Below are 10875 nucleotides of genomic sequence, written 5' to 3' on the forward strand. Positions count from 1 at the left end.
ATGGTGAAAAAACGCATTTGCGCCATTTTCTTGTGGGCTTGGATATTACGTCTTTCACTGAACGCCCCAAATGACATGTCTACTTTATTCTTTGGGTCGGTACGATTAAGGGGATACCAAATTTGTATAGGTTTTATAATGTTTTCATACATTTACAAAAATTAAAACCTCCTGTACAAAAATAATAACTTAATAATAACTTTTTTATACTATGGTGTACGGAGCTGTGAGTGGTGTATTTTTTTGCGAAATTTGATAATATGTTCATCATTTTTAGGACTGTACGACCTTTTGATCACTTTTTATAGATTTTTTTAGATTTTTCAAAATGGCAAAAAAGTGCCATTTTCGACTTTGGGCACTATTTTCCGTTACGGGGTTAAACGGATTGAAAAACCGTTATCATATTTTGATAGATCGGGCATTTTCGGACGTGTCGATACCTGATGTGTTTATGATTTTTACTATTTATTTATATTTATGTCAGTTCTAGGGAAAGGGGGGTGATTTGAAATTTTAGTTTTTTTTATTATAATTTTTTTTTTAACTTTTTTTTATTTTTATTTCTACTATTTTTCAGACTCCCTAGGGTACTTTAGGTTGTCTGATCGATCCTATCATATACTGCCATACTACAGTATGGCAGTATATGGGGATTTTCTTCCTCATTCATTACAATGTGCTATCAGCACATTGTAATGAAGGGGTTAAAACGAAATAGCCTCGGGTCTTCGGAAGACCCGAGGCTACCATGGAGATGGATCGCTGCCCCCCGATGACGTCACGGGTAAGATGGCGGCGCCCATGCGCCGCTATCTGTTTGAGGCTGCCGGCAGCTTTGCCGGCAGCCCATGCTGTGAAAACACCCGCGATCGGTGCTAGCACCGATCGCGGATGTTACCGGTAAGCCTTTGCTGCAATATGCAGCAAAGACTTACCGGCTTTGGAGAGGGCTCAGCCCGTGAGCCCTCTCCATGCAGCGCGACGCGACCTCCGCCGTGAATACACGGTGGGCGGTCGCGAACCAGTTAAAAAGGCTGGATTAAGTTTGATGGAAGCTCCACCAAAACTTCAAACCTTTAGCCCCCCAAAAGAAGACATATATGGGATAAGCTGAAATCTATAGGAGCGCAGAAAATGGAAACGACCTTGGCACAAATCCGCAAATTCACCATTTTGGTCTTATCTATCAGTATTTGTCTACACAAACGGTTAGAAACCGACTCCATGAGGATGGTATGAGTGATCAGTAATGGTGTTGCGGGACACTTCGTTGAAGAGCCGCACAGCCCTCTATGTGCTCACCAAAGGTAGCCTGACTGCCATTAGGTACCAAGAACCTCAGACCCCTTGTCAGACCATATCCTAGTGCACCTGGGGCTTGGTTCCTTTTAATAGACACTGTTAGCTGGAGTGTGTCAGCAGTTCCTGCAAGATGAAGGAATGGCTTACTCATTCCCCAGACCCCAGATCTGACATCACGTCTCGCTTCATTCACCAACATCTCGCTGCACTCAGACTGTGCAGGAGTTGGCGGATGCTTTTGTAGAGGTGTGGGAGGAGATCCCTCAGGAGACCATCGCAACCTCAACAGGAGCAAGCCAAAGCATTGTAAGGAGGTCATACGGGCACGTGGAGGCCACACACAATACTGAGCCTCATTTAGATTTTTTAAGGACATTAGATCAAAGTTGGATCAGCCTGTAGTGTGTTTTTCCACTTTAATTTTGTGTGTGACTCCAAGTTCAATCCTCCATTGATTATTTTGTGAATTTGTTGTCAGCACATTCAACTTTGTACAGAACAAAGTATTCAATGAATTATTCAAGAATATTTCATAGATTCAGATCTAGGATGTGTTATTTTAGTGTTCCCTTTATTTTTTGAGCAGTGTATATATAAAAATTATTTTTGTTCAAACATATTTGTTATTAGATTTTTATTAACATTTTATTATACATCAAGATAGACACCCAAAAGTCCCCACTATTTTGCTATTTCACCAACCATAAAAGCTTTAACGTAAAGTTCAACACCCGTGCCCCTCTCTGCAGCGTGCCCGTCCCGGTTCCCACTTACTTCTCCACGCTCCTGCTTCCGGGTCTGTTGGTCCATGCAGACATTAACACTCCCTAAGGCGCGCGCAAGCTCTCGAAGATTTATAGCACCAGCGCACCGCTGATTGGCACTAGCCACTTCGGGTTTGCATTTAAACCGTTGGCTCCCATCTTTCCCAGATGGATCTTTGAGCTCTTTCTTTCCCAGCCAGATCTTTGAGCTCTTAGCCATAGAGAAAGCTTCCCTAGCGTTGGTTGTTCCTGTCCTTGTTCCCGTTCCCACTTCTGCGTTGATCCTCTGTTGTGATCGCGGATCTGACCCTGACGTTGCTCCCGTTCTGCCAACCTTGATCTCCTACTCTGTTCCTGACTATGCACCTATGCCGCCTACCCTGAACATCTGTCTGCTTCTGACCTCGAGACTGCCTGCCGCACCTGGGCTGCCTGACCTTGGCTGCCATTGTGGGCTAGTCGCACCTGTTGAACGACCTGGTGGCACCATGCCACAGCAAGATCATCCTACTTTGTGGCGGGATCTGGTGAGGACCGGGTGCCACTTAGATTCCGGTCCCAGGTGTCGGCTAGTGTATCTCCTGCGGTGGTCCAGGGGGTTCACTGACCCCGAGCCCTGACATTATCATTATTTATCTGAAATGTTTTGAAACGTTTATGGAAATAATATGGAACTGAGCATTGTGACGTTTTTTTTAATTTGGAACGTGGTGTATAGTCTAGAGTCGGTACAGACAAAATAGGAACTGATACTTGTCAAAGAAACCTAAGAAAATGCTAACAGCATTATAGATAATACCAAATACAAAGACAGGCCACAAAGTACCAGCCCAAAAGAGCTGCTGAGCTGCTTTTTATTGCCCAAAAATGGCTGAAATGGCTGGGAGAAAAATATAAGTTTGTAAAAATTTGATGTGTTGTGTGATGTGCATCCTCCAAAGGCCTTATATGAGACCCTAAAGAATAGACTAGGACAAGCTAAAGAGTTTCAAACCTAATGCCAGACTCCTAAACACATAGATCAGACTGTTAATACAATTCATTTTCTCCTGTAGGTCTTCCCACTGTTACTTAAAAGGAACCTGTCATCAAAAACAATGAACCTTACCCCCACCCTACTGTCCCAGCTTAAATCTGTCTCCTCCCACCATTAAAATCATTCCCAAACTTTTTCTGCCTTTTATTATGTTGACCTTGCCCAATTATTTGTGACCCCCATCCACTTCTGCTTGGATCCCCCATTGTAGGGTGTGTGAAATGTGTGGACTTGCAAATTCACAATGTAGTCAAAGGCATTCTACTAAGCACAGGAAGTGGACAGGGAGATGACTTCCTGTCTGCTCAGATTGAGATTTGAGGAGACACAAAGATCAAAGTTCCTTTTCTCCTACTACTAAATAGATTGTAGATTCTGTTCCCCAGCAGCCTAAAGGACCCCAATTCATTGTTTTTAAACTTTTTGGCAGATTTTGATTAGTTTCTATTCTTTATCTGTAAATATACCCTATAATTTTTTAAAGCACAGCTGAATATGTTGGCGGTAGAGATGGGTGAATCGATTCTAACAAATCAGAATTTGATTAGAATTTCAGGAAAACTTCGATTCATCACAAATCCAAAGTTTATGGTGTTTCGTAGGAAGGAAGTTTTTTGTTTTCCTCCCTTATTACCAAAATGAGCACGAGAACAACGTGTTACATGGGGCAGAGAACTCTGGGAAGGAGAAAGGAACACCCTTGATTACATGTGCAGACCTGTAATCCTATCAGCGACCGGCAGCCTTATGTGATGTCACACAGTCCTATAAAAACAGGCAGCCATTTTCAAATCTTGGCACTTCACACTGCATGTGCTGCCTGTAGCGTCCAGCTGCTTCTACTGTACTGTACTGTGCTGTAGTAATTTTTGCTCCAAGGGTGTCCATTTTGATCTGTATACCCCAAATAGCAGTTCTTTTTTGTTTCTGAAGTGAATAGGAAGAAATCTGTGTGAAATCCACATGCTTTCTGTAGTGATTTCTGCTCCTATCCCAGGGTGTCCGTTTTGGGGGATCTGTATACCCCAAATTGCAGGTCTGTTTTCTTGCTGAAGTGAATAGGAAGAAATCTGTGTAAAATCCACATAGTTTCTGGAGTGATTTCTGCTCCTATCCCAGGATGTCTGTTTTGGGGGATCTGTATACCCCAAATTGCAGGTCTGTTTTCTTGCTGAAGTGAATAGGAAGAAATCTGTGTAAAATCCACATAGTTTCTGGAGTGATTTCTGCTCCTATCCCAGGATGTCTGTTTTGGGGGATCTGTATACCCCAAATTGCAGGTCTGTTTTCTTGCTGAAGTGAATAGGAATAAATCTGTGTAAAATCCACATGCTTTCTGTAGTGATTTCTGCTCCTATCCCAGGGTGTCCGTTTTGGGGGATCTGTATACCCCAAATTGCAGGTCTGTTTTCTTGCTGAAGTGAATAGGAAGAAATCTGTGTAAAATCCACCTAGTTTCTGGAGTGATTTCTGCTCCTATCCCAGGATGTCTGTTTTGGGGGATCTGTGCACCCCAAATTGCAGCTCTTTTTTGTTGCTGAAGTTAATAGCAAGACATCTGTGTAAAATCCACATAGTTGCTTTAGTGATTTCTGCTCCTATCCCAGGGTGTCCGTTTTGGGGGATCTGTATACCCCAAATTGCAGGTCTGTTTTCTTGCTGAAGTGAATAGGAAGAAATCTGTGTAAAATCCACCTAGTTTCTGGAGTGATTTCGGCTCTTATCCCAGGATGTCCGTTTTGGGGGATCTGTATACCCCAAATTGCAGCTCTTTTTTGTTGCTGAAGTTAATAGCAAGACATCTGTGTAAAATCCACATAGTTGCTGGAGTGATTCTTGCTCGAAGTCCAGGGTGTCCATTTGGGGGGAGCTGTATACCCCAAATTTCAGTTCTTTTTTGGCAAAGACATAATATTTTCAGGGAAATTGTAATGAATGATGCATGTGCCGTCTCTAATCTTGAAATTCAAATTTAATTAAAAAATTTCAAATTAATTTCAAACTTCAAATTAATTTCAAACTTCGCTATTGTGCCATGTTGCTGCCACCTAAAGAATTTGTCATCGTGCCACTCTCTGACCTCATGATGCTGCTGGCACCTCCAAACTTTGTCATTGTGCCACTCTGTGGCCTACCAGGATGCTGCCAGCTCCAGAATTTGTCATTGTGACACTCTCTGACTACATGCTGCTGTGGTACCTCCACACTCTATGATTATACCACACTATGGCCTACCATGTTGCTACTCCTTCCAGAATTTGTCATTGTACCACTCTCTGACCTCCTGCTGCTTCTGCCACCTCCATGCTCTATCATTGTGCCACACTGTGGCCTACAATGTTGCTGCAACCTCCAGAATCTGTCATTGTGCAACTATGGGGCCTACCATGTTGCTGCCACCTCCAGAATTTGTCATTGTGCCTCTCTCTCACCTCCTGCTGCTCCTGCTGCTCCCTCCTCCATACTCTATGATTGTGCCACACTGTGGCCTACCATGTTGCTACCAGCTCCAGAATTTGTCATTGTGCCACTCTCTGACCTCCTCCTGCTGCTTCTGCTGCTGCCACTTCCACGCTCCATCATTGTGCCACACTGTGGTCTACCATGTTGTTGCCACCTCCAGAATTTGTCATTGTACCACACTGTGGCCTACCATGTTGCTGCCACCTCCAGAATTTATCATTGTGCCACTCTCTGACCTCCTGCTGCTGCTGCCATCTCCACTCTCTATGATTGTGCCACACTGTGGCACACCATGTGATTTCCATAATGCCGTTTTCACCCTCCATCACTCTATGAAGTTGCCACTATGTTTGGTTTTCCCCTTCATTTCATCTGTCGGAAGGAATGAAAAGCCTCAGGATTGATAGCCAAAAGCAGGAATGGATACAGAACACAGAGGACATGCAAATATCCCATTTACTGGTCATCTCTGTTTTTGATTAACTCCTGTTTGTTTTTGGCTTTAGCAATACTGAAGGATTATTGACCGATTGAAAGCGGACACTGATGGATGAAAAGATGGGCAAAATGATCAGTGATGTCAGTGCAAAATTACTGCCGACACCCTCTCTAGGGGGGTTTCTATATGTATCCACGTTTAACAGAACAGATTCTGTCGTAATCTATGGAATCATCTGATGTCAGTGTAAAAAGAGTGCACTCTTTGATGTTACAGTGGGATCTTGGCCCTCAGCTCGGTCCTTTCGAGCTGGCACAGACGTCACCTTGTCAGGCTATGTTCCCGCTTCGCTTATTTGGGGAAGTTGGCCTCTGTAAGTGCACATGGAATTGAAGAGCGGCGGCTGTCATGTGCATGTCATACTAAAACACAGCATTGTTTGAAGACCAAACCACGCTCCCTATGCATATTTGAGCGTGGCACAACGTTCTACAACATCCTACAGGCTCTCTGCAGCCAGGAAATACCTGTTTTTTAACATGATTCGTCATGATTTGATTTGGATCTAATTTTTTTTTTAAAATTCGGCGAATCAGGTCAAACCAAATTGAAAACAAATAGCCCATCTCTAGTTGGTGGTATAGACATAAAGATTTTTATTATTTTCTATCCTCTATCTCTTTTATAACTTTTATATATCTCCGATTAATCACTGCATAATATATGACCTCTACTTTTATTATTACAAAACATTCTCTTTAATGTTGGTTTGCTGGTAGTTTTCCCCTGATGCAATGTTTCACACTCTGGGGGATAGACACCTGCATGTTCATTAGGAGCGTCACAAATGTATATAAAATTATATGTAATTTTTCTATAATTGGCAATTAAGGATGTGACAAGGGTTCGCTTATCCCCTAGGACATACTATATGTACAGGCAGATATTTATTAGCAGCTCCATTCTGTGTGTCCAATGTCTGCATCTACGAAGAAGAGAGAACGGGCAAGACTGTGTCGAAATATTTCCACAGTGTAAGAGAATATTATGGAAGAAGGTGAGCAGATTATGTAAGTGCAGGACAGGGTTATCTCTTTGTTACATTGTGGTGATTGTTGATGTCACTAATTTAACAATGAGTCCCGATTAACACGAAAGCACATAGTTGTTTATGTACAGGGACAGAAGAACATTTTTGCAAAAAAAAAACATAAAGGATGATGTATTGCATTTTGAGCTCTATACAAGAAAAAATGGAACTCTAATGGAGTATGGCGGGGAAAAACATATCTAGGACAGTCTGTTAGATAATCACTGGGAGCAGAGCATAAGAGGGAAAAGCAGTTATTGAGAACTAAGGGATCATGGGACTTGTAGTTGTAGATCATAGCCATCTTGAATATAACTAGGTCTACTTTAGAAAAACCCAAAACATTTTGTAAATCAAAACTATTTAAACTCTGTTCTATGATTAATGACATTGAGTTTTATTGTATTCACTTATTTATAGCATTATGGGTTTCGTATCAGAAGTTCATATTCCTGGAATACCCCTTTAGGCTTCTCCAGGTAAAAGTAACAATATAGATCAAGAGACAATTTGAGCTTTTTCTGTATTCTTTTCCCATAGATTTTTGTTTTGTTGACCCAAGCCTCATTTTTTTATATCCAGGTTTATATTCCAAGGATCATGGAAGGACCACCTGGATTTCCTGCATAAGTTTTTGGTCTTCAAGGACCAGAAATCAGAAGCACAAATACTCCTTCAGAAAAGGTTCTCTACATTGCTTTTCTCAATGGCAGAGCTCCATCGGATCGGATTTATTTCAGTTCCTCACAAAAGTCAATGAATCTTTTTTATAGGGATTGTCACCGATAACTACAGGAGCATAGCTCATACACTGGATATAGTAGCAATAATGAAAAATAGAGTGTGCCCGGCATTACACTGGGGATATAAGTAGTCTACCTCGAGGATAGATCACTATATTAAAGTTCCAGATAAAACCTTTTAGGCAAAAATTATACACATTTTCAGTAAATACACTGTACTGTAAATTGATGTAAGTTCTCTTTCAGATACTTAAACTTGGCCACAATGCGAACAAACCAAACAGCAATCACATTTTTCATCATTAAGGGGATATCCGATAATCCAGCGTTACAGCTTCCAATCTTCCTTCTGGTTCTCATGTTTTATCTCATCACAATATCTGGTAACTTGACTATTCTCATAGCATGTAAGGACCCTCATCTCCACACCCCAATGTACTTCTTCCTTGGTAACTTGTCCATCATAGACATCTGTTTTTCCACAGTTTCCTTGCATAAGATCCTTACAAATTTTATAACTGGAGATAAAAGAGTTTCGTTCTTTGCCTGTATGGCCCAGATGTACATTTTTGGATCATTACAAGGCCTCGAGTTGTCAATTTTAACAGCCATGAGCTACGACCGCTACGTGGCCATATGTAAACCTCTACGATACCATCTGGTCATGAATGCTAGAACTTGTGGAATATTAGCTTCAGCCTGTTGGATTTTAGCATTTTTGCAAGTTCTACCTCCTGCTTGTATAGTATATAATTTCTCTTGCTATTTTTCTATTGAGATCAACCACTTCTTCTGTGACATTATTCCAGTCATAAGAATTTCTTGTGAAGACACCAGTTTTATCGAAATACTGTTCCTCGTAGAAACCATATTTCCCATCATAATGACTCCATTTCTTCTAACTTTTGTGTCTTATATATTCATAATACACGCCATTTTGAGGATACGGTCCAGTTCTGGAAGACTGAAGGCCTTCTACACATGTTCCTCACACCTTACGGTTGTGATATTGCTATATACAACGCTCTTCAGTCAATATACGACACCAAACATAAGTAGCACTTTGGAGTTTAAGAAGCTTTTTGCTCTGTTTAACACGGCGGCTGTCCCTATCCTCAATCCAGTGATCTACAGCCTCAAGAATAAAGATGTAAAAAGGGCTTTACAAAAGAGTTTAAGTCTCATTAAAATTATGTGAATATTAGCGCATTCTCTCTGAAAAACCTCTGCAGTGCTAATAAAGGAGTCGATTGAAAATCATATGTATTACCTCAATTTGGACATTTGATTTTAGACTTTGGGGTTTTAGAGCACAAACAATTTTCCAGGGCAAAAAGTTCCATCCATCATCTCTAGCCACTAATATTTAACTTTCTTGTGCTTGATTCTCCCAGTTAGGAAAGAAACTTATCCAAATATTTACCGTTTTTGCCTAAAAATTATATTTTATCATTGGAAGTCCCAACATAAGAACGAGCAGTAGAAAGTTTCCTTTTTAAAAATTTCCTTTATGACAACCTTTACGATGTGCAATCAATTGATTAGTTTGTGTCACCTGCTTGAGATATGAATGTATCTATGGATACTATATAGAGCAATGACAGGTTGCCTAGTTTTGTAATGTTTATGTATATTTATGAGACATTTATAGCTTACAGTGTGAATAAAACTAGATAACATTACTATCATGTATAATTAGAAACGATAAGGTCATCTCATTGTCTGCTTTTAAAAGGCTGGATAAAGTTTGATGGAAGCTCCACCAAAACTCCAAACCTCTAGCCTCTCCCAAAGAAGACATATATGGGATAAGCTGATATCTATAGGAATGGTATAAATATGTAGTGACTACTACTTAAAGGGTTTTTTGCCATGAAAGAATATTTGTACATTTCAACCCCTTATATGTTAACACAATAAATATTATTTTAACCCCTTACTTTACAATTTTACTTAATTTTATTGATGTTTTAGCTCCTATCACTCCCTAGGCTGGTCAGTGAAAAATCCCAGGGTGTGGACTCTCTAAGCAGTCACATTATTATGCATCTGGTTCTGTGGGGTGGCAATGTGGTTACATTATTAGGGTACAGGTGTACTGGCTTCTGACATTGTACTAACACACTGACACATAGAAAGAGAGATGAGACAGATCAGAGATGATGGAATGTATGAGATGCCTATTACACAGAGGCTGACAGACTTTTACACTGTTACACTTTTAGCTCTGCTACGTCTCAAAGATATGTTTCTGCCTCCCCCTTCCCCCCGTATCTTTTATCTCCCTGTAGGTTGTTGTTTGCAGCTGCTGTTTCTCACAATGTCCTGACAGGAAGTGTCTGAAATCTCAGCTCCACGCCGTCACATACAAATCCAAGAAGGTGGCCACCCGACCCTAAGTAAGAAGTTACAGGGTCGTGTCTAGGCGAAACTGAAATTGTGTACAGCAGGACTGATAGAGACAGGTTAGACTTATATCTGTGAAATGCTGCAGTGAATTAGAGAATGTGTTATTTTGTTATCCTGAGTACATATAAAAAACCTTTTGTGGGAATACCCCTTTAACACTTTAACAAACTACAACTCTTATATGGTAACACTCCATGGCTTGGCCCTGTGGTGTCATTGAGGGACACTGATCTGATGATCATAATAGCAAGGTCTAAAGCAGAAGCACCATATCAGCAACATACTACAAATACAATTGTATTGCAGTGCATTGTCTGAGCGATCAGACCAACTGTATATAAAATATATATACACTGCTCCAAAAGAATAAAGGGAACAATTATATAGCTCCAAGTAAATCAAACTTCTGCTAAATCAAAACTAATTGACAATCAATTTCACCTGCTGTTATGAAAATGGAATAGACAACAGTTGGAAATTATTGGTAATTAGCAAGACACGCTCAATAAAGTAAAGGTTCTACTGGAGGGGCTGCCAGGAGACAGGTCAGTACAACAGGAGAAATGGAGGGGGCCGTAGGAGGGCAACGATATGTTGAATGTTAAAAAGTATTACCATTTTGGTCA

At 40.8% G+C, this 10875-nt stretch overlaps 1 protein-coding gene across 1 annotated transcript; it reads left to right on the forward strand.

Annotated features, from left to right (window-relative positions):
* Positions 1–8105: 8105 nt before the first annotated feature.
* Positions 8106–9038, forward strand: LOC140076409 (olfactory receptor 6C1-like). The gene has a single exon (XM_072122938.1). The coding sequence runs from the start codon at positions 8106–8108 to the stop codon at positions 9036–9038; it is 933 nt and encodes a 310-aa protein (XP_071979039.1).
* The last annotated feature ends 1837 nt before the right edge of the window (positions 9039–10875 follow it).

Source organism: Engystomops pustulosus, chromosome 9 (assembly GCF_040894005.1).
Source record: "Engystomops pustulosus chromosome 9, aEngPut4.maternal, whole genome shotgun sequence".
NCBI classification, from domain to species: Eukaryota; Metazoa; Chordata; class Amphibia; order Anura; family Leptodactylidae; genus Engystomops; species Engystomops pustulosus.

Coding starts and splice junctions, on each gene's coding strand:
- LOC140076409 (XM_072122938.1), top strand. CDS start 8,106: ATGCGAACAAACCAAACAGCAATCACATTTTTCATCATTAAGGGGATA.